Source organism: Hydra viridissima, unplaced genomic scaffold (assembly GCF_058129835.1).
Source record: "Hydra viridissima isolate aposymbiotic clone 2 unplaced genomic scaffold, HvirCarnegie_v1 scaffold_10, whole genome shotgun sequence".
Taxonomy (NCBI): Eukaryota; Metazoa; Cnidaria; class Hydrozoa; order Anthoathecata; family Hydridae; genus Hydra; species Hydra viridissima.
In genome coordinates this window covers 13,308,952-13,333,989 of record NW_028324309.1, presented here as the reverse complement: position 1 = coordinate 13,333,989, position 25,038 = coordinate 13,308,952, and the positions used below count along the sequence as shown (strand labels likewise).

The window sequence follows — 25,038 nt, the reverse complement described above, 5'->3', positions numbered from 1 at the left end:
TAGACTTAATTAGTTTATAGACAAATATATGCTTATCGATGTATAATAGGCATATATATATATATATATATATATATATATATATATATATAAAGTCAAGAAACTTTTATCACAACTGTCTGACTTTTACTTTTGCTACTTTACGACTTTCTTTTAAACCTGTGACAGTACATTGCATTGTACACCAATCTATTGGTATCATAGCATGTCCATTAGCACTGGATGCATATATAACACCAAGCTCATTTTCAGCAGTAGTTAAGTAGTAAGATTGAGAATCTCCTAATGACAATATTCGTGCTACAATAACATCACCAGGACTAAATGATTCATACATTTTAACTTTATCTTTTTCTGTAGCACGAACATCCTCTTTACGAATTATTCCTATAAATTTTCCATGCAAAACTACTCCATTAACACTCAAAATAGAGACTTTGCAGAACCTTGTATTATTACTAATAACCTTACATGTTGCAATACTATTAACTTCTGGTACAATATTTTGAAGTTTCTTACGAACAACTTCTAAAATTGACTTATCTCCCCCATCATCTTGTTTTGTGACAATTTTACCACATAACTTTGAGTATATAAAACCATTTCTGATGTAAGTTCCAATACCAGCTATATACTGAGAAACACTCCCAAGACGATCACCTGGTACTGCTAGCCCTTCTACTTTATCTGACATCTATAATATGACGTTAAAATTCATTAAGCTCTTAAATATTTATAGATAACAATGTATAAAAATAATATATATATATACATACATACATACATACATACATACATACATACATACATACATACATACATACATACATACATACATACATACATACATACATACATACATACATACATACATACATACATATATATATATATATATATATATATATATATATATATATATATATATATATATATAGATAGATAGATAGATATAGTTATACAGATATATAGATATATGTAGATAGATAGATAGATAGATTGATAGATAACAGTATATTCCGAGTTTGTTAAAATCTGTTGTTTTTCAATTCCCAAAAAATATTTTTTTGTAGATTAAATATCATGTGATCTGTCAATTAGAAAACGCATGTATGATATTGGGATAACCTTGCTTCCCATGTTACTGCGTAACGAATAAAAACGTGTTCCCCTTTAAGATATATTATTTCTTATATAATGCCGTACTGTTTTTACTTTCTTTTTCTTTAGAATAATTTGTTTGCGAATTCTTTTTGTAAAACTTTCGCAAATATCTTCACATCCAAGATGTTCAGTTTTTATATCAACTTGTTATTTGTAGGAATCAAAATGAAAAAAAGTTCAAAAATCTTTATTTGATCACTAAAAATAATTTGAAATTTAAAAAAGCCGACAGCTCCTGCGATAACTTTCAAATCATCAATTTGTAAATAGAATAAGATGCCTGTTTTGTGTAAATTCAAGTGTTATTATCGACTTCGACTAAATCGACTAAAAGTCGACTAGTCGAAAGTCGAAATTAGTCGACTTTGAAAAATCGAATATTCGATTTAATCGACTGTGAGTTTCCTACTAATCGACTAAAAGTCGATTTAGTCGGTTAATTATCCTAACATCCTTATTTCAATTTTTTTACTTAATTTAATTTTATCATTCTTTAATATTGTTATGATGTTGACCAATGAGTAAATGAAGTCTTTATAAGTAGTTTATCTTGTAAAAATAAATTATTTATAAAGATTGAGCCATGCAACAGTGGGCTAGGGGTGAGCAAAACCCCCAAAAACCAGGATGTTGGAGGACATTGGACCTGGCCAAGAGGTTGCCAAGGTTTGACTGAAGAGGTTCAATCGTCGCTGGACCAAATTTGGTAGGAAGAGGGAGAAGTTTTTTATGGACAATCGGTACTGGTTGCTGGAAGAGCTGGAGACAGTTGAGAAGATGGAAGTTAATGAAGGAGGTAAATCAAATATAATATAGTTACAATTTGTTTTTAAAGTGATTAAAAACAGATAATAAACAGATGGTATCTGAGGATGTTGAGCTAGCCTGCATAGCATTAAAAGAGTCCTTGTTCCTCACCTGCCTGGTTCCCCTACAGATCTGGATTCCTCGCAGATTTGAATTCCTCGACCCCAATAACCAATACTTTAATTGAATTAAATATCTGACCATTGAACCTAATTTGCTGTATCACATAAACTTAACTCTTGGCTCACTGTATGTAGCACCACTTAATATGTTTTTTTTTTACAATAATATGTTTCCTTTTTCTCATTATCGTAACTAGTTGATGCTTTTAAAACAAAATGTTAAGTAATGTGTTATGGTATTCAATTAAGGATGCGAAAACGTTTTGCAAATCTCCCACCCCCAAAAAAGTTTAGCCGCCTCATTTGCCCCGATCTGTTTTTAATCAATAAAATTTTTTGTTAATTATTTGCTTTAATTATTGTGAAAAATGATAAAAAATTCCCATCAGCGTTTTTTTTTTTTTTTACTTTGTGATTGTAATTTCCGTTTTATTTTGTTTGTTTATTCGATTTTAATTCATCTAATAGATTAGATGAATTAAAATTCGCTTTTCAAAATCTTGAATTTAGTGTAACTTAAATAATCTTGATACAACACTTATATTAACTATTAATTTAAGTTAAAGTTTGAGCTAAAATATGCTAGATTGTTTTAATATTCATCATCATCATCATCATCATCATCATCATCATCATCATCATCATCATCATCATCATCATCATCATCATCAAAAAGCTACAGTTCGTAAAGCGTCACTATTTCTGAGCGGATTTTCAAGCAAATTAAAATTTGAGAAAATGTGAAACGGAAGTTGTGAACGTTTGCCTGTCAACATGAAAACACAGTCTGCAGTCTGACGGCGTCAATGATATACATTAACTAAATGTCTAGCTTCACATAAATTCCGTAAGAAAACGTGAAGCAAGTTTTTAAACTTTTTAATCCCGGTAGCCGTTTTATTTAAACTGACAATAGTTCAATTTTGTTTTGCTTTAATACATCATTGTGTCCTTACAAGGCAATAATTACTGATGCTATAGATTCAATTAAAGAACGCAAAAGATCATCAAGACGAGCTCTTGCCAAACACGTCAAAGCCAACAACAAAGTGGAGGAAAATATTGACTCGCAAGTCAAAATCAATCTAAAACGTATGGTGGTTGCTGGCGAGCTCATTCTTGTAAAAAGTACTGGTGCCTCAGGCTCATTTAGAATTGCAGCTAAGCCCAAAGCAGCAAATAAGCCTTCCACCCCTGTTTTAATCGCGGCCAAAAAACCTAAGAAAGAAACCAAAATAAAGAAACACGTCAAAAAAAAACTACTCCAAAAAAGAAAGCTGCAGTAAAAAAAGCGACAGCCAAAGAGAAATAAATTTAACAGATTTTTGGCTATGAAAATAGCCGTTTTATTTCAAAGTACACTTTTAAGCTCGTTCACCTTCTGGCCAACTGAATTTCTTTAGGCATAATGGTGACACGCTTTGCATGGATGGCACACAAGTTGGTATCTTCGAAGAGGCCTACTAGGTACGCTTCTGAAGCTTCTTATAGAGCCATGAAAGTGGTGCTTTGGAAACCCAAGTCAGTTTTTAAATCTTGAGCGATTTCTCGGGCCAGCCGTTGGAGAGGTAATTTTCTGATGAGTAGCTTTGTATCTTCAAATTTCTCTAAAATACGGTACGTCTTTGTTCAGGCTGGGAGTTTGTAACTCGCTTTAAAAAGCTTATGTGTAAATAAAGAAATCTCATTTCCCAAAATAATAACGGTAAAATATTTCTAAATCAAATTAACATTGGTATTACCTTTTTTCACATTTAAGTTAACTTCGATTTTCCGTTTCGCTAAACTTTCTCCAGAGATTTATCCTTCTCAGAAAAGTTAAATTTCGTAGCACATTGTTTCATTGATATCTCTTTCTTTGGTTTCTGCTGTCAGCGGAAAACATATTGTGGCTTTTAAAACAACTATTAATATCTTGAATTGAATGGAGCAGGAAAAAGGGCATTTGTATTTGAAATATCCTCAAGGTTCCTAAAGTGGGCGGCACATGAGGAAACTTGATGATATTGAAAATACTGCATGTCACCCACTTTAGGAAACATGACAATATTATTTATCCACATCACAAATCTCCGTTTGCAAACGAGATTTCAAGAACATGATTTTTCTTTTCACAATAAGAAAAATTGTGTTTTTTAAATCTCATTTGCAAATGGAGATTTGTGATGTAGATAAAACATTTATCTACATCACAGTGTTTTCAAAAGTGGGCGATATTTGTATTTATTGGTTTGCAAAATATTTTCAAGAATCAAACATTGTATTTTGAGCATTTTAAAGTCTAAAAATATTTCTTAAGAATCAACATTGCACCTTGAGCTTCATATAGACCAAAATATCTGATTGTTAATAGGAAAAATCATCATCACGCTCAAAACGATTGGAATCTTAAACTACTATAAACTAAATCCTATTGCTAGTACTCGCATATATCAATATTTTAAAATCATATGGCCATTTAAGTAAAGTTAACAACATAAGTAAAGCTACGATTAATGCTGTGTGGACGATCAAAGAAGAAAATATTTAAGAACTGTTTCGAGTTGGTTCAACTAAAGTTGAGCAGATCTTATTTTCTTTATAATCATTATTTGAATCCTTCCTAACTTCCTCTTTAAATACGGAGATCAAGAGATCTTTCATGAAAGAAAGCGAGAAGCAAATGATTCCAAAACGAAGGGATAAACAAAAAACAAAAGTCTAAAAAAGGTTTCATATTGCAGTGTTGATGACAATTCAACCACATCGAAGACGTTCTCAAGAACTTGAAATCTAACGGAAGTCGTTGCAGCGAATTCAAAGAAACCCGAACATGTATCCATACTAGGTTCAATTAGTGCGACTTATATAACCATTAGACTTGCAATAGAGGCTAAATTACGCTGTCAGATTTCAGGAAATTGCAAGAATTAACTTCAACTTTATTCACAACTTGATCATGAGAGGTGAGGACGGACATGTGAACGGATATGTGAACAAACAGAATGCGAGATTTTAAAGTACTGAAAATCCTCATAACGTTTATACAAATCAATTGCACCCACGAAAATTTGTTACATTATTTGTTGCATTAACAGGAAGTGTTTTTATTACTGTAAAAATGCAAAAACTTTGTATACTGTCATTTCAGAATTATGTGCTATAGAATAAAACTTCAAAGTCAATTTTTTTTCTCGGACGAAATTAGACCATTTCAACTTTTACTTTTTTTTTTATCTGAATACTTGGTACTATCATTCAACAGCAGGTTTCTTCGGAAGGCTTCATAATAGTTTTTAGTAGTTTCTGTACAACGGTGCACTACTTACTAATGGATTGTACTGCAAGCGATAAATGCATTTCAATGTTTTTACATTAAAACAACTGGTTTCTACAACATGAGATTTTAAGGTCATACCTTAAATATAAATTTAAATCCAAAATGATCGCGTAATTTTAATGAAAAACAAAAGACGATTAAATAACAGAACATAATAGTACGTATCATTATAAATAATAGGACACAACAAATGAATGAATAGAGCAATATGATTTTTTTTTAAAAAAGAAAATAGACAATCCAAAACTTTAATACGTATCATTATAAATAGGACACAACATATGATTGAGTAGAGCAATATGATTTTTTTTTAAAAAAAAAAAGACAATCCAAAATTTTAATAAAAACAATTTTTAATAGTTATCAAATTTATTGAAGATAAACATTTAGAGCTAACACAATGTCCTTCGTAACATAAACAATATAGGTGTCTACAATGGCATTATTAATCGACTAGTTTCCAAATTTTTTTACTCTTTGTCTTTTGAATCTTTTTGTTTTTTTTGTTGATCTGCTTCCTTTCGGGCTGCATCTTGAAGCAACTGTACATCGATATCTTCTGGAGGAAGTTGAACATACCGTACAACTGATCCTCGTAAAAAACAGTTTTTAACAGACATCATATGTGGATATCTCTCTGTATCGGTAACACTAATATCAGTAAGTTTAATATTTAAAAATTGATCCACTGAGTCAAGCACTCCAGATATACTGAGATCATTTTTTAGCTCCACAATAACTTCTTTTCCAACGAGAGATTTAAAGAAGGAGTAAAATAGCATTGTTGACTTAAATATAATTCTAAATATGTATATATATTTAAAAATGTGTCAATTTCTTTAACATACCATTACCATTAAATTTAAAAACGAAAATCAAAAAAAGTTTATCATTTGCATTTAAAAATTGAATAAATCTTTAAATGAAAATAAATCTTTTAACGTAAAAACAGCAGCCACAAGTTAAGCAACCAATACCATCATTAAAATAATCATCAAAATCAAAAGAAGACCATTTAAATTTAAAAATAATTAAATATATCAATTTTCTTATTTTAATGAGGGTAAAGTTATTTTTTATGCAAGTAACTTAAATTAACTTACAATTAAAATTTAGACGAATTTTCTTTGAAACTTTTTATAAAATCATACAAACATAATTTGAAAAGGAGTTTTTTTAAGATAATAAGTACAAACTTTATGGGTATAATTTCAATAAACATCGCTATCATTTAAAAACCATATACTATTTACAATATCTTCCATAATTTAGCTATCAATTGACACAAATATCTTTCGTAATATAGCCATAAATTAACATAAATTAATTCAATAAATTATTTTTAAATATAGAATATCTTATACAAAACTTTAGTAACATAAAACTGAGACATTTAAAAACAAAATATTTTGATAATTTTTAAAACTTTGATACAAACTTTAGTTTTTTTTTCCTATTTTTTATTTACACACATTTTAAAAGCTTCAATGTACAAAGTTCTTGAAAGAATTTATAAAATTTAATGCAAGAACTTCAACTACAGTATAAGTTAACAAATTGTTTGAAAACATTAAAGCAATATAAAGGTATAATAATAGTAAATAAATAAATTTATATTAGGAAATAATATCATGCTATTTATATCATTAAGCTATTGCAAGTAGTCAACTTTAATACAAAATGACTCTTCATTTTTGCCATCTCTGTCATTAATGAAAATTAAAACACTTGCCGATCCTACTGATTGCTGCGGAAGAAATGAAATACTAAGATAGTGTGATTCTCCACCTCCGAGCTAAATTTGATGAAATTTCACACAGTAAATATCTAATTTTCATAGAGGAGCATAAACAGTTGCTCTGAGCACATTTTATTGAGATAATCATTTTAAATCATACCATAATTCCTTTTTCTTTCAATCTGATTAGGTCTTCGCGATTAGATTTAAAGTAAAAGTTTTTCTTTACAGGGTAGGGGTTTGTGAATGATATTTTCTAAAACATAAAAAAGGTTTAAGCAGTTGCCCATTACATTTAAATGATTAGCAAAACTTCTTTAATTAGTTTCAGGAAAAAAATGTATAATTTTATTAAAAATTTTAAACTGTCATAGTTTAAAGAATTTTTGTTATAATGGTTATTGTTAAATGATTTTTCTTTAAAACCAGCAACATGGCTTATATGCGTTATTTTAATTGGATATTTTTTGCAAATAATAATCTTTTTTTTTCTTATATAAAAATTAAAATTGAGTAGTATTTAAATGACACAACTAAAACTTTAATTTAAAAAAGAAAAAAAAAAAAAAAAAAAAAAATTCAGTGATAGCACAACTCAATAAATCTTTTTTTTCTTCAATAAAGAATTAAACAGTAAAAATGGGTAAGAAAAAGTCTTTCTGACAAAATAAAGTGGTAAATTGTTGATTTTCTAAAAAATATGTAACATGTTTAACAGGGAGATTGCAATAAAAGTTGGTCAGAGAAACTAATGAGAACAAGAAAAAATATACAAGCACTGTAAGTTACTAGGCTACAAACACTGTAAGTTACAAGGTGTTAGTATATGTGCTTAAATAATAAAAAGAGTTTTTGTCTTTTTTGTCAATGACAGATAGATCAAGGTGACATAAGTGGAGTAAAGATAGATTGCACTGGTCTCTAGAAGACTAGTAAAAAGATATTAGTGACATCAGTGACAAGTCGAGTTTCAAAACATTAAACTGCAAAAACACAAGTGTTAGTCAACTGGCTGAAAAATGAGAAGTATTTAACAAAGTCTTGTGTACTAAGCATCCAGAAAGGTAGAGGATCTGCTGGAATCTGGGGATGCATTCCCATCATGGTACCAGATGTTGCTATTTCTACACAGTCAAACAAACCAATTTATCTACAAATAAACACTGTAAAATAAACTTTTACTATTTGTGACTCTTTTCTATGGAGATATCAAACCTGGAAAAACTGTTCTCAGTAAACCAGTAAAATCAATTTTTATACTGGTTTACTGAGAACAATTTAACAGCCAAAACATAGTGTGCATAATCACCTTATCTCAACCCTATTGAGAATATTTGGTCATGTGTGGACAGAAAAATTTACACCAGTTATGGATTTCCAAGAGAAACTGGAGAAAACTTGTTAGAATATCCCACAAGAGTTATGCATGAAATTGGTGAAATCTATGCCTAAATGCATTGGAACATGTTACAAAGCTAAAGGAGGCCATTTTAGTTACTGACATTTGTATTGTCTACCTTTACTTGCTATTTTTGAACATGTATTCATTGTGTTTTTTTTTTATAAAAAATAATAAATGTGTGTATTTCTTTTAAAAATATTTTTGTGATCAGTAATAAAGTAAAATTTTGTTTTTGAAATTTTAATCTGTTTAAGTACTATAATAAAGCTATCAATTTTTAAAGGAAATATGTGTGTGTTTAAATATAAAAGGGCAACTGTACAAAGGTAACTTAAAAGAAAAAGAGAAAAAAAAAGAAAAAACTTGTGAAAAACTTTTGTAACAAATACATCAAGTTAATAGAAAGTATCTTTTAATTATGTAGAGAAAAGTAATCTTTTAAATTATGTAGAAAGATGCATTTTGAAATTTATTTTGTAAAAAAAAGTGATTTTTTATATCAGCTCTACAAAAACGTATTATGTTATTACATTTTAGGTCAGTTAAGTGGTAAAGTTCATCCAACATTTGTTAGATAGAAAAGTATATTTTATATTTTGAAGTTTTCAATTATTTAAATATTTAAACAGATTTATCATATTTATAATATTTTGTTTAACAAATAATTCCTTCTATAAAAAACCCAGAATTTGGGGCAAAAAAATAATTTAAAAACTTTCATCAAATTTATGTACTAAACATACTTTATTTGCCCCAGCTCCCACTTTAAGATGAACTTCAAACGTTTTGGAGATTACTGGAGGAGAGCAAGTAGTCATCACTAACCAAGATTTAACTAACTGATGAAAATCTTGATCTTAAAAGAAGACACTTAAGCAATTTAAGATTATCCAAAAATCTAATGACACACAAATAAAGAAATATTGAAAATCTACCTACCAACAACATTAATAAACATCATTCGTTTGCCAGGTTCCATTGGACTTAAAGTAATAGAGATTTCTTGTACTGCATTTGCTATGAGTATGAAAGGATCACTAGGCAATATCTAGGATGTAAACATAAGAAACCATGATAAGTATTTTGAGAAGCTACAAATTGATAGAACTTATGAAAACTGTTGTTTAGTAAATACCATTAATTCTTCAGGGTGTGAAGAAAAACATTTCACCATTCTAGATGATTGTGTTCCTTTTAAAAGGACAGAAAAGTTACTGTTTTGGCCCTCAGTTGCACTAATATCAATTCTAAAAAAAATTTTATAGCCATAATATAGAACAAATAAATAAAGAGAAATCTATGTTTAACAGCAAATCCTAAAAGATTTGCATTTTGAAATGAATCAGAGAATATTTCTCGGTATTTAATACTTAACAAACAAACAATAAATGAAAACAATTAATTAAAATTTTATAGGAACAAAATTTAAAACTAACTTGAAGCTATTATGTAAAGTGTTCAGACTTTAAAATGAGAGAACTTTACCTTTGCAAAGAATGTACATAGATCTGCCATATCTGACAAGGTTTCACACAATACTCATCTCTACATACAAATATGAATGTTTGCATTAACCAAAATAAATGTGTGTCTTGTTTGCATGCTTAAACTACCATAAAAATAGCCACAGTTTTTTTAGAGCTATTTGTTAAAGACAAGCATTTCTCATTATAAAAAATTTACAGCAAATAAGTATTTTTGTCTACATGAATATTTTTATAATTTGCCAACATATTGTTTGTGCTTGTTTAATAAGGAGCAACAATTGAGCACATTGATTGGCACATTATTGATCACAAAAATGTTTTCAATTGATAAGAGTACATAGCATAATATAAACATATTTTTATCAGATCTTACTTGGATAAAAAAATTCCAATAAATATTTGAGAGTATTGAAAATATTTCTGAAACAGCATAATATTCTTCTATCAAAAGTTAAAAACTTTTGATAGAAGAATATTATGCTTTTTACCAAACACTTACATAAAAATGAGAATGAAGAATCTTCTAACACTTGGTGATAAACCACATGGCACTTTTAAAAACACTTCCTGTGGCTCTCCAGAAATCTTAAAAACAATTTTAAAACTTTTATACTTGACTGTAAATTTTTTATCAAAACCTCAGAAATAAAAAAAAACAAAAAAAAACTCACAACTTGATGACTTTCACAAATTGCATCAGCATCAGTACAAATCGAAAGTAAATGTGGATATGATATTTCTTCATTTACACTTGAACCTGGTGCAAATTTGAAAAAACCTTCTAGATTTCATGAACAACATTACAAAATTTGACATTAAAAAAAAATTAGTGTCAGAATTTACCTGGCAAGGTATGCATTGGCGGTAAGCGAATAGACTTCTTTAAAAATGTTTGCTCAGGATTATAAAAACGAAATGTTTGATGGATTGAATGCGGATGAAGCTCAATATGCACAACAAGAACTGCTAAAGGCTTATTATTATTTCCAACGAACTTGATCTGTATAAACAAAGTTGAATTGAAAAAAAAAGAAAAAATAATAGAAAAAATCATACAAATGCATTGCAATGTATGAATATAAAATCTAGTTATAATATTTTTGAAATTTTTCAGTAAAATATTGAAAATTAAAATAAAAAAAAATTTTGAACTTGAGAGAGTTTTAAATTCAACCTTTATTTCCTTTATTTTTACCTTTATTTCTTTAGAGGAAAGTGTTGTATCTTTACCAAATGTTTGTAAAGAATAGCTGCTTGACTCAACTTGAAGTGGATGAGAAGGCCCCTGTTTGAGATTATTAACAGCATAGTAAGTTAGTGACATAGATATGTTACTTTGATTTGAGAAAATAAAATAAAGATAACTTAATTATAAAAAAGGTTACAAAATCAATATGGGTTAACACATTCAGCATGAATATCATTTTTACAAGAAGCTTGTTTATGCTTAAAACCATTGAATAAAAACTCAACTATTTCTGGGGTAACATTGGAAGCAGTCAATGATTGAAATTTCAGAGGGATATTGACTTTTTCATATCCTCGTAAAAACATCTTAACATCATTTTCTGACATTGCAAACATTTGCTCTTCAATATCTATGAAGCAAGAACATTAACAAAAAAGATAGCAAAAAAAAGTTATCGAAAAATAAAAAAAAATCATTAAAAAACAAACCTCCAGGAGTTCCGCATTGCTTTTTATGATATCGCCACTCCAAAGAATTTAAAACCACCCTATAATCAGAAAAAAGTAAAAATTTGCCCATCAAAAAATTTAAAGATTCCATTACATTGAAATAATTAACACTGAAAACACCAAGAAGCTGAAGTTCTGGTTGTAAAAAAAACCATTAAGCCCTTTTTAAAAATTAAATTCTTGTAAAATAAACATATGATTTAATGATCAAAAAGAAAAAGAGGAATATACTTTAATTCACTATCATTAACTGAAATCAAAACAGTCTGTTCATCTGGATAAGGGTTTTTTAAAGAGAACTCAAAAAACTCTGCTCTTCCTAGGGAAGAATAAATCATATGATGAGTAGTTATATATTCTTCTAATCGATTTGAAATTCCTACAGACTTCATGTTTTCACTAAAAATATAATGTATGCAATACTTAGCAATTCAGAGTTTAGCTGTAATTATATCCAACTATAAAATAACTATAAAAAATAAGGACAAAAAAAAAAAAAATTAAGCAATATGCACAAAAATTTACTAATAAATTAGGAGGAATTAAAAGAGGCTGGAATCAGTAAAGTTTAAAAATGTTGAGCCTTAAAGAGAAAACACTGTGTAATTAAAAGTAAAAAGTATACCGATAGTACTGAATAGTTCTTAAATCTCTTGTACGCTGAACCTTTTCTTCTTTTTGAAGCTGTATATTAACATTATTTAACTAGTAAATGATTTTTTTTCAAATACACAAGTCTTCTGTTGAAAAAAATTGTGCAATTAAAGTTTGGTGTAACTAATTAATATTGTGATTTAAAGTTGTGCGAAGTCAGTGATGTAAAGGAAATATTTTATAGTATTTGAATATAAATATGATGTAATGGAAATTTTTAAAATTAATTTTAATAGTAAGAAAGCTTTCAAATAAATTTTTTTATGAAAGAAGAGTTATAGATTTTATAATTTTTTCTTGGGATTTTTACAAATTTAACACATTGAAAAATATTTAAACAATCAAAAGTATTTTCATATCAATCACATCAACTTCTTCAACTCTTCAATGTTATAAAAACTTTCTCGTACTACATACACAAATATATATGAAATAAAAATTAAAAGTTAAAGAATTCACTATTGCAATGATTTTTTTTGTATTATTATCTTTACAAATCTTTTTATTTCAAATATTATACATTACGGATACCATATTTATGAACTCATTAATAATCCTCTCCCCACCTTAATTACTACATTAATTTTAATTTTTCAGAAACTATTAAATTTTTCATACACAGCAAAACAATAATTAATTCTAAAAATTTTAATTCAATCAGCACTTTTTTATTATCAACATTGCTATGTTATTATGATGGAATTAATGAACTTTTGGACTGGAAAAGAGATCTTTCACTATTTCTCCTGACGTTTATGTAAACTAAACATTCAAAGTTCTGAATTTCTTAGTTCAATTTAATCTTCATTTCAGAGAAAGTTTTATTTTAAAAAATAATTAAAAATTAAACTCATTGTTAATATTATAAAATTGATTGTGGTTGAAGGGATTTTAACAAAAAAAAACAAAAAAACTGAATTAAAATTTTTAGAATTAAGCTTGGTTTAAAATTGTTATCTGAGTTGAATACTTATTTTCTAATCTAAATTATTTTGTTTATAACTTTACATCACTGCAATTAACAACTTGACCATCATGTTTTAAAACACTCAAAATTAAAAAAAAAAAAAACTGAAATTTTCATACCACAAACATAGATTGTGTATCATCTCCACCTTTAAGCTGTCTAACAGCTTTCATCCTATCTATTTTCCTGAAAATCAAAAATTTTTTTTAATTCGTTGTTAGAAAAAAGATTCTTTAGGAATTCCGATTAATCAACATATTTTTATAAAAACTTAAAACAAACCTTTTGTATTTTATTTTTTGGTTAAAAAATTGTTTAAGATCAATTTGGATAAAACTTTTTAAAAAGTTTTGAAAAATGAAAAAATTGATTTTAAAAAAAGGAAAAAAAAAAACATCTCTTTTTTTTTCACAAGAACTGACTAACAAATATTGTAAAAAAAAATTTTTTCAGATGTACATAAAAATGTACCTTTTTCTTAAAACATTAGAATCATTTTTTTTCATTGCCAAAGATTTCCCAATAGCATCCTTTCGTGACACTAAAATTGTAGCAAGTTCTGAATCACACTCAGACAACAACTTTGCAGTAACCTTGTTTTTCCCGCTTTGAGTAAATATGGTTGTTTTTCCAGACTCAATTATACTATTATTTTGTGCCATGTTTATATGAGTAATTTTTTCCATGTTAGAATTAGGTAAACAACCAATGTTAGCAACACGAAGAAAAAGCTTGGCTGTTAACATAATTTTTGCACCACTTGGGTTTCTACTTTGCATCAAGTTTCCAGCTATCATCGGGTTTTCTTCATTGTACTCATAAAACAACACATCGAGTTCTTGTGAACATTGAACAGCTGGCTTGCCTTGTCTTAGAAGGTATTTCAACGGAAAAGATGTTGACCCAATGAGAAGGAGAGAGTCACCATCCCACATGTCAATATAGAGATTTTGTTCATGTAGATACTTTAAAAAAGACAGGTGTTCATTGAACTGCATAAAAGCTGGATCTACTGAGTACTTTATCTAAACAATTAAAACTTGATTGTTTTAATTCTGCAATAATATATGACTGTAAATACATACTTTTATATGTAAATTTTTATAGCAAAACATGAGTATAAAAGCTAAACAAACAATTTCTCAATGATATTACTTACAAACCAATCTAAGATTTTTATGACAATATCACTTACCATCTTAATATTATCTAATTCAAAAATTTAATATAAAAGCAACTCTATACCATTAAGCCTGGGGGTGAATGAACAGATTTATTTCCATCTCTAGCACTTTTTTGCAATACACATGGTGCTAACTCATTAATGCCTTGTTCGCTCTCCTGTCTCTTTATGTGCAACCTTTTACAAATATATATTAAAAAAATTAAACACAACTTTTATGAAAGCAATCACAGAATGACAATATCTTTCAAAGCCTGGATAATGGATTTAAGAAAAATGATACCAAACAATACACAACTTAACAATAATTTTTATATTCATACTAAATTAAAAACTATTTCTAATGCATTTACTTTTTTAATTCTAGAGTTTTTGTTTTTTAAGTAGATTATTTGGAGTAGAATCCAGAGTTTTTCAATCAGCTCTAAATTACTTTTTATTTGTTGGGAGAGTTTTGCCAACAACTCTGCTTTTTTACTTTTTCAATAATTTCCACTCAAGTTTTTTCTTTACATGATTATGGGAAAGGACATACCTTATGTAGCATTTATTTGAATCCAATAATAATTTATTTGAGTAAGCCTTGATAGGTTACTTAAGCTATTTAAATGTCAAAAGTCTTGAAATAAGAACAGTAAAGTTTGCTAATGAGTGACACAAGCAGAAGAGAAATGCAAATTAATATTAAGATGTTCTGGTATAACTTTATATTTATAAAATATCCACTGGTCTCTAACTTTATCATACAAACTCTAATGTTTCCAACACTAATTTAACTTTTAAGGTTAAAACAGATATTACACACGTAGAACCAAGACTAATCCACTAGATGAGAAAACTGTAGATATTTTAAAAGTAAAACATGCTTATATAACTTTGACATGCTGATTTACAACAATGTTAATGAATTGTTGACCATAGACAATTATGGGAAAATATTTTCTGTTCTAAAATCCCTGAGATGACCAAAACTGGGTAACCTATTTCTACATCTAGATATATATTTTACATATATATATATATATATATATATATATATATATATATATATATATATATATATATATATATATATACACATACATATACACATATACACACACGCACGCACGCACACACATGCACACTAGCAAGAATACCCTTTTTTAATTGTAACGAACTTTTTCAGTTTAAAAATTGTGGTCTGTTTGTTTGTCTTGTTAGTGCAGAGGAGTCTTTAATCCAGAATGAAATAAAATCTGTTTCTTCTGCACCATTATCTTTTAGCCTCAATTGGTGAAAAAAAAAAAAAAAAAAAAAAACTACAAAAAGCACAGCAACAAAATGCCACATTCTTATTAAGAAGTCTTAATAAGATAGTGGCATTTTGTTGCTGTGCTTTTTTTTTGCTGTTAATTTGTTGGTCCCTAGTGATTAGAACCTCAAACAAAACCTTGATAACTTATTTTATGAAAAAACTCTATTTTGCTCAGTTAAGGAGATGCAGGCTGGGGATGCCCTCTGGGCACTACATAAGCACCCTGAATATGTAGTCCAGGGAGATCCAAAATTGGTCTAAAACCTTCCCTGGGAAAAATTAAGCCTGTGTGCTAAATTTGGTGCAGAATGGTGCATCATTTATCTAGATTTCTATAAAGAACGAACAAACAAACTGTTATATATATATATATATATATATATATATATATATATATATATATATATATATATATATATATATATATATATATATATATATATATATATAACAGAAATTTTTGACAACCACCATACCCATTTAAAAAGATTAATTCATATTCACGCTTTGAGAAGAAAACCCTTTTTTCATGGATATTCTCAAAGCAATTTTTTTACATTGTACACACTTTTACAAGGCTAGATATATGTAATAATCCAACATGATTCTATCAACTAATTGTACCTTTCAGTAGTTGTTTGTGGAAATCTATAAAACTGAAAAGTAAAGAACACACTTCTATGATGGCACCTAAAAACAAAAAGGATTAGGAAAAGATTTTTGAAATATAAAAAACCTTTATTTAAAGTTTTTAAATACTTAAACACATTGTGTTTTTTACTTAAGAATTTTAAACACATTGTTGTCAGGATGCACAAGATTACATTTTTTACAATTTATCACTTGAGAACAGGATACATAAAAGTATGTTTATGAAAGCAGGTATTAAACAAATTTCAGCCAATTTTACATTAAAAAAAAATTGCCCACAACAAACCTTTGTATGCAATGCAGTATATCCACATAGGTTGCATTAAATTTTTTGTTTCTTAAAAATCAATTAAAATATATTTTTTAAAAATTACCTTGATACAGCCAAAAACTGAAAAACAATGTCATTAGCATGCAAACCATCTCTTGTTTCAAGAGCAACATTATATTTTACAACCTCTCGAGGATCAATTAGGAATGGAGGATTTCCTTGAGTGTCAGTTATTTTAGGGTAGTCAACTGTGTGTAGTAGCGAGTGATGAACTCTATTTAATGTAGAAGGTCTATAAAATAACAAACAGGAAAATTTCAAATATATTTGAACAGAAAAATGCAAGCATTGATCATTGCAATGTGAAATTTATACACACAATAAGAGTTGCTTTTTGATAACTTAAAAGAAACAACTACATACATTTTTTGAGTACTTAAATTAAAATACAGTACCATCTAACAGTTGGTATTAATCATAAGACTTTATTGAAATTGCATATTGACTGGTAGCTAATATCAGCAGGTAATTAATATAAATTAGTATCGATGTACTTTAATATTTAGCATTCAATAGTTAAAATGTAAAAAAAATATAATTTGTGGGAAACAACTTTTTTGCTTTGATCTGAAGAAGATTTTTGCTTTGTGGAATCTTATGGTGAATATACTCTATCTAAAACTACTTGTATTAAAATCATCATACAAAAAACATTTGGAATGCTTATATGTTTTAGCTCATTTCATGTATGAAGTACGGCAAGCATTACAAAACAAATGAAGACAAACAAAAAATTGCTTAATTAATGAATTGCTATATATACTTTTATTGCAGACATCAGCTATTCAATTGTATTAGTGAATAAAGCTTTTCTAAAAAAATAAAACAGCATACTTCATATTTTATGTAATCATCAAATAAATCAAATCCATTTTTCTGTCTTCTTTTGCATAAAATAATTATATACAAGTTCATTTTACTGATATACCATTTCTAACTGTTTGTGTGGGAGAGCTTTGGTCTTAGTTAGCTAATAATTACATGGATAGATTGTAATAGAAAATGGATAGGGATCTGCATTATTCTTCACTTTATTTTAATGTCTTATGATGTTGTGGCAACTTTATATTAATAAAAAAAATCCTTGGTAACAGGAATTAAAACACTCTTTTTCATATTTTAGGTACTGTTTTCTGTATATACTGTAATAATTTCACAAAAATAACTGTGTTTGAGATTTTATAAGCTTTTTTATACTATTTATATTATTAATTTGTTTGCACAAGAGAGTATTTTGCATAACTTTCATGACTAATGAATCATGGGATTATAGAACTGTAAATATTCCAAAAAGTTTTCTAAACAGTTTTAAATATAAATTAGATACTAAATGTAACTATAAATATTAAATATAACTATAGATAAATATTAATTTGAAAAAAGCTTTTCAACATGTTTTACCAAAGTCAAAAACCATGAAGAAAAATTTAAAAAGTAAAAAGGATTTCTAAACATACCCAGAATTAACTGCTGGTGTGAATACCACTGAAGTATATATCTGAGTGTTTGGAACAGCATTTAATTGTTGCTCTTGGTAAAATTGTTCTGCAGGAAAACTAAAATAATTCTTTCCATACAATTTCATGCAATAAATAGAAAGCAAATAGTTAATAAAATTTATAAAACCCTAAAAAAAAGTAAGAGAAACTCACTTAACTGCATTATGAGCAACACTAGAAAAAGTGTGTGGCTCCTCCATTTTTAAAGGTAATGTTTGGTTTAGATCTTGAGAACCGCTATCTGCTACAGAAAATTCCTGTGAAGCTGGCAATGAAACATTGTTATTTGGAGGAGAAACATTGATTTTACGTGAAGAATTATGCATAGATTTCTTGGCGTGTAATTGAATAAGGTTGAATTGAATGTTTCCAAGGGATTCAGACTGCTAAAAAAAAAATTTTTTTTTAACATTTAAAAAAAAATATTAAAAAAAAAAACTTTCAATATAAACTTATCTGAAAGATTACTTTATTAAACTGTTAAAACAACCTTTTTTTCAGAGAAATCATGCAGCTCATTAAAAACTTTGGTATTGTATGGGTTTGGAGTTAAGCCTCCCTTCAGATCAAGAAGATAACTTTTGTTAGGAATTTTTCCATGTTCGAATGGCACCCAAATAGTTGTTCTAATTGCAACATCTACTTTCTTAGTTAGAACTTGACTAGCCTAAATATAGAATTAGGGGTCATTTGAACTTTAAAAAAATTTATAACTTTAAAAGTTAAATACTATATTTACAATCAATAAATTGCTTTAAAAGTTGAAAGAATTTTACCTTTTGGTTTCCTTTCTTCCCAGCTTGGGATTCTTTTATTGTGATTGGCATGGTTACTACATAAACTAACTGAAAGATAACAGCTATGTATGGATGGAAAATCATCTCATCTAACTCCAACCTACTCTGAACCACCAAACTTACACATTCTTCTGAAATAAAATTTTTTAAAGTGCAATATAATTTCAATATAAAACAAGAATTAAAGTTAAAATACTATAAAATATTTACATCATTAGCAATTTTAAAAAAAAAAATAAAAAATACACCTATTTTTACTTAAAATCTCAAAACTATAAATTAGTGCCTGTTTTTTAAAGAATATGAAAAATAAATAAACATTAATATTTAGTAATTTTACAGATAAGGTTAGAAAAATTAAACATTACAAAAAATTTTCAAGAAATTTTTTATTAAGTATTTTTTAAACTTGCATCAGAAAAAGTGTTTACTTTGATTATTTAATAGACTAGATTCTGTTCTTGTCCCTTTTGACAGTAAACTTTGAGCAAACTCATTTTCTAGAAAGCAAACATGGGGTTCTTTTATGAATTGCCAACCATTATGAACTCCAACCTAAATAATGAAAAAAGCTTAAAAAAATTGAACAAAAACAAAATATAACACTTTTTAAAAGTTGTTTATAAATTTTGTAAATGTAATAATTTATTTAGTTTTTATTACTGGCTAAAATTTAAAGGCTTATTCATGTAAAAATTTTTATTCTAATTTCAAATATATGTTCAGAAAACTTTCACCACATTAGATTTATGAAATCTGGCAGAGAAGTTCACATAAAATAAATAAATCCAAATGTTTAAAAACTAACTTTTAGTTTTTTTTCTACAATGGAGACATTTCTTATATCAGGGGGAATATCATCTTTAGCATATCGATCAGCATTCAGCAACTTACAAACCTGCTCGTCAAAATAATGGATAGATGGAGAGAGCATTATTGAAATCTAAATAAATAAATACAAATATAATAAATATATAACTATAAATCTAAATAAAGGAACAATTTAAAGGAAATGAATACTAATACAGTAAAACTAGTGACTACTGATATCCTTATGAGTAATAGAGGCTAAAACTGACTTTTTAACATTACAGTTTACAGACACATTGTGGTTGAAAATTTATCAAATGAAAAGCTATTTTTGTTTAGCTTTTTGTTGAAAAATGTTCTAGAGTTTAGCTCATAAATGAAGGGCTGTTGCAAAACATTTAAAAAAATATATATAAAAAATATCAAGTTTTTTTTTTTTAATGAAAACTAATTACTTGTCATAGAATTTAAAGAATTATACCTTAAGAAGATGACAAGGCCATGTTTTTATTGGCTGTGGATTTTGTAAGATATCTATAATTCCATCATCTAAAAAGTAATTAAATATTTTCTATACCAATAAAAAAGTAAAACTCTTTTTGTAGTTAATTATTTCCACATATATTCCAGGCATCAAATCTATTATTCCATTCAAGACTTGACTGTAAAAGTTGTATGGCCAAAAGCCGTATCTTGTTGCAACTGCTATCATTTGCTTTGATCAATAAGTATGTCTATTGATGGAGCCATTTAGTTTTCTAGGATCTAAATGTAGTTGTGTTGGTTGATTCAATCTGTAGAGATATTACATAAACCTACTCTAATGAAGTTAAAAGGGCCTAAATACCAACAATTGCAGACCCACCTTGCAACCTCGGTACAGCAAAGTGATTACTTTACTTTTCAGATTTGAATGTTCTCTTTTAAAGATTTAATTATTTTAACAAGAACTTTGCTTTTCCTATTTACTAATTTAAAGTTACTTTCATCACCTTTTTTCAAAGAACAAACAATTCTCTCCTTACACCATTTTAATCTTGTGAGCCTATCTCTGACCATCAATATCAGTTCTCTAGCAGTTGCATAAATAGTATTTCCAAGTAATGCATTCCTAACTGTAATTGAAGAAACAATTTTTTAAAGTTTAAATTGATGTTTTAGGTTTTGACAAAATGTAAGACTGTTCTCACTCTTAGAGTACTTCTGATTCCACTCTCAGAAAAAATAAAAATCTACTTGCTATTTCTCTATTGCTGATCATAGAGCCATCCTTCATACCTATCATCTGCGACTTTATTGTTTCATTTACTGTTTTTTTGAATCATTTTATTGAGTAGATTTTTAATGATATATTGACAAAATAAAATCAAGAAATTTCCAATACCCTAATATTTTTTGAAATCACTATGCAGCTAACATAATTCTTTAATAGTATTTAAATTACCTTCAGTTGCATTTTCTGATACTCCTGGTATAATATCATCTCCACTGAGTACAACATTAAAAGGAACTAAGTGACTCACTTCAAACAGTTTCTGATGTGTTTGAAGAGTATAAGTGAATTCACCAGGCTTCCTTTGAAGTGCTGCACATTCTGAAATTTAAAAAATTTATAATAGTTAGAATTTGTGAATATGACATTAAAACACTAAATAATTTTTTAAACTTACCTACATAAATTGTGAAGCAAAATGCTAATAATCGAATTTTACCTTCTAAAGGCTCTAGTATAAACAGAAGAGCACAAGGTGAACCACAAAACAAGTCTAACCTAAGTTAAAATATGTTAATTCATAACACAATCAATTCAGGATTTTGTGAAATCATACAACTGTTTTAAAACTCTAAAAGCTTTTTTTAAACAAAGTATTTTCAAGAAGACACAATTTTTTCAAAAAAAATTACCTGCCAACTTTGGGACACGCAGTTTCACTTGTGTCAGTAAGAAATTTAAAGTTGGAAAAAACTCTCAACCATGTCCATGCAACAGTTTCCAAAAGCTCAGATCCTTAAAAAGAATAATATAAATCTTCTGTTAAAGGTAAATTATAAATAAAGTTAAAACAATTCTTATAAATAGACTTTTAGGTGGCTTTAAAATACTCACCTAAACAAACAATTTCAAGCACAATCATGCATGTATAGTCATTAATTTGTGTTTGGAAATACAATGGCTAAATATAAAACAAATTGACTGTTAGAAAAAAGTATTTTATGCTCTGCAATAAAAATTAAATAAGACTTAGAAATAGTATGAAAACCATTTCAATTTTTTTACTAGGAATTTGAAGAAAAAATATTTTTCATTGAAGACTAATACAAAACTATAAATTTTTTTAATGATTTTAAATTAACAAATTGTTTATCAAAGAATGGTAAATAAAGTATATAGTAATAAATTAAATATATTACATGAGACTATAATTAACATTTTGCAAGTTTTCAGTTGAACCAATAACTGAAACTTAAATAATTGTACTTATTTAAGTTTATATCTACAGTCATGTTTTCCTTAAATCACATTTTTTGAAATTGTTAAGATTGATTTGTTACTGAAATTTATGCAGGGATACCCATTTACAACTGTTTTTTTTACAACTAAATTACAAAAAAAAATCTATGATTGTATCAATGAGACTTGTTCTTGGAAAAGATAATGGTTAAGTGATATCACAGAAAAACTAAAGGATAAATATATATAACAGTGGAAATACATTACACTTAGTAGGGTGAAGGTTTTACCAAACCAAACTCTTCTAATACTCGTTAATACATTTAACCACATTCAGAAAACTGTTTCCAAATGAAGAAAAGTAAGAAGGTTTTAAAACTTATTACCAGTTAATAGTCAGTTATAACTGAGTGTTATTTAAGTAACTAAAATACAACCAAATTACAAAGACTAAGGAGGGTTGAAGTATTCTTATTAAAATATCGATACTATTTTTCCTTAATATAAACTAGTTATGGCTACAAAGATGTACTAAAGAATAGTTCCTTATTAAGTCAGTAAATTTTTTCAAACTTTCATAACCATACTTTTTTGATTTTGTTGAAATTTAGTACAGTTGAAGAATTTAATGAAATGATTTTCCTGGAAAAATTTGGGCATACAATTCAAAGCAGTTCTTAAAACATTCAGATTTTAAATATATCTCAACTTTTTAAGGTCTATTTATATAGCAGCTTAAAAAAATAATTTCATGAAATCTATAGATTTTATTGTCCAAAAATAATGAAATTATATGTTTAGAATCAATTTTTCATGGGGAGTTCATTTTTAATGCTTTAAAACCTTTGACCATCTAAATTTTTTATGCAATTAGCAAAATATATCTTTTCATAACTAAACAAGTTTATACACTGCTTTGCAAAGTGGATTTTACATACCTCACCATCAAAATTTATTGCATGGAGTCTATTATCTGAGATAGTTGATTTGATTGCTGATCCAACCCATGTACTTCCAAAAAACCAGTGGTTTGCAGCATCATAAAATGAGATTCGTAATTGGAAATTACATGGGTTCTAAATATTAAACATTATTGTAACAACACTAAAAATGGTGCATTTGGAAAACCCAATATACACTTAAAAATACTCTACAAAAGTATATAGGTATATAAATTATTTTTTGTTAAAACGCCATATGTTTTTGTTTTTTTCTTTTCAAAAGTGAGATTTTTATTTTTTTATTTTTTCACTTTTACCTGTTAATAACTGCTTTCACATCTATTTAGGCATGCTAGAAAGTGTTTTTCTGAAAATTTTGATAAAAACATAGATTTTAAATAGTCGCCCCCATCTAATAGTTACCCCATTAAACTTTGTTTTGAATCAGGATTTTAATTTTAAAAAAGTCTACTTAATGAGAAAACTTTTAAAGATAAGTGTTTTCTACACGGTATAAACTGATAAACTTTTTAAAATTAACAAAAATCTTTTTATGCTAGTTAATCTTATTAGTAATTTTATCCTGAAAAACAGTCATGTTTTTTACAATAATAAAATATGAAAAATAACAGCAATAGTAGCAATAATAATGATAACAGAAAACAAAAATAAACACAATAAAAAAGCTTTAATTTTATGAGAGAAAAAAGAATTGTTCCGAAATTTTGTGCTCTAAAAATTTCGTATAAACTATACAGCTAAATCTTACTGGATTGTGAAACGAAACTTCCAAAGTTTTTAAAGAAAAGCAAAATTGAAAAGATGAAGATGAAACTGTAGCAGCACTTCTTAATGGATGTGGAGGTATTGGTCTATTTGCTTCATAGAAGTCTATCCATGTTTCTCCAATGTTTTCACCATCAGACATATTCACATTTTTAGTTAGAATCTGTTATGTAGCTTACCGATATTTTTGGAAACGAAAAAGTGCCGGTAGCGCGGGATATTTAAAACTAGATGGAGGGACCTTAGGAATAACTAGACTCAATAATGGGATGTCGTGAGGAATTTAAAAGAACTTATCGTTGAATAGCACTGATTTCTTTAACATTTATTATGAAAACTGTTGTAATAACAACTAGTTGACTTCTTCAATTATAATTCCAAGCTATCGTCTCTGCAGTATATTTATATTGTTGTTTATGTGTTATATCAACACCTTTAAAATTATTACAAAGAATAGGTAGAGCAGACACAAGATATGTTTGTATTGGTTTTGTGTTTCTTATTTCCCTGTAGAGCAGACACAAGACATATGTTTATATCGGTTTTGTGTTTCTTATTTTCCCGTCTAAAATTTATCTTTTTTCTAATTTCTCGTTTTGCCGTTGCACATTTCGTAGCAAAATTTCATTGTTAAAAAAAATTTTTTTACGTGTAACTAACAAGTGTACTTAATATATAATGTTATAATGCGTTAATTACATCATTATTCCAAACATCGTATAACATCTGTTATACGATGACACGATAAATTACAAAATAAATATATTTTAAGCGGCAAAATGAGAAACAATAAAATAAGAAATAGTAAAACGCAACAGCCCTCCAGTTGTTACAAAACTACAAGTCCCATGATGCTCTTATAGCTGAGAATCATAAATCACCTCCCCTGTGCTCTCCTCTACCATCCCTTAAACTAGATAACTTCATGATGCC

The 25,038-nt window shown here is 27.6% G+C and overlaps 3 protein-coding genes across 3 annotated transcripts; all 3 read right to left on the bottom strand.

Moving 5' to 3' along the window:
* Positions 1-54: 54 nt before the first annotated feature.
* LOC145181261 (exosome complex component CSL4-like) lies at positions 55-718 on the bottom strand. The gene has a single exon (XM_080056327.2). The coding sequence runs from the start codon at positions 692-694 to the stop codon at positions 110-112; it is 585 nt and encodes a 194-aa protein (XP_079912453.2). The 5' UTR covers positions 695-718; the 3' UTR covers positions 55-109.
* A 5,044-nt stretch (positions 719-5,762) lies between these two features.
* On the bottom strand, positions 5,763-6,258 carry LOC149883200 (U6 snRNA-associated Sm-like protein LSm2). Its single transcript, XM_090100601.1, has one exon. It carries the CDS (start codon positions 6,192-6,194, stop codon positions 5,883-5,885), a length of 312 nt encoding a protein of 103 aa, XP_089956727.1. The 5' UTR covers positions 6,195-6,258; the 3' UTR covers positions 5,763-5,882.
* A 661-nt stretch (positions 6,259-6,919) lies between these two features.
* LOC145180904 (nephrocystin-4-like) lies at positions 6,920-24,318 on the bottom strand. Its single transcript, XM_090100013.1, has 32 exons — positions 24,089-24,318; positions 23,317-23,454; positions 22,034-22,100; positions 21,832-21,934; positions 21,639-21,697; positions 21,371-21,520; positions 20,408-20,475; positions 19,925-20,059; positions 19,548-19,671; positions 19,096-19,247; positions 18,810-18,986; positions 18,473-18,705; positions 18,278-18,376; positions 16,864-17,052; positions 16,463-16,528; positions 14,604-14,718; positions 13,830-14,383; positions 13,478-13,544; positions 12,363-12,421; positions 11,969-12,136; positions 11,717-11,775; positions 11,513-11,637; positions 11,235-11,324; positions 10,883-11,039; positions 10,711-10,796; positions 10,539-10,624; positions 10,038-10,097; positions 9,688-9,799; positions 9,492-9,600; positions 9,296-9,408; positions 7,311-7,406; positions 6,920-7,207 (listed from the first exon to the last, which is right to left on the bottom strand). Exons 1-32 carry the CDS (start codon positions 24,245-24,247, stop codon positions 7,064-7,066), a joined length of 4,119 nt encoding a protein of 1,372 aa, XP_089956139.1. The 5' UTR covers positions 24,248-24,318; the 3' UTR covers positions 6,920-7,063.
* Between the last annotated feature and the right edge of the window lie 720 nt (positions 24,319-25,038).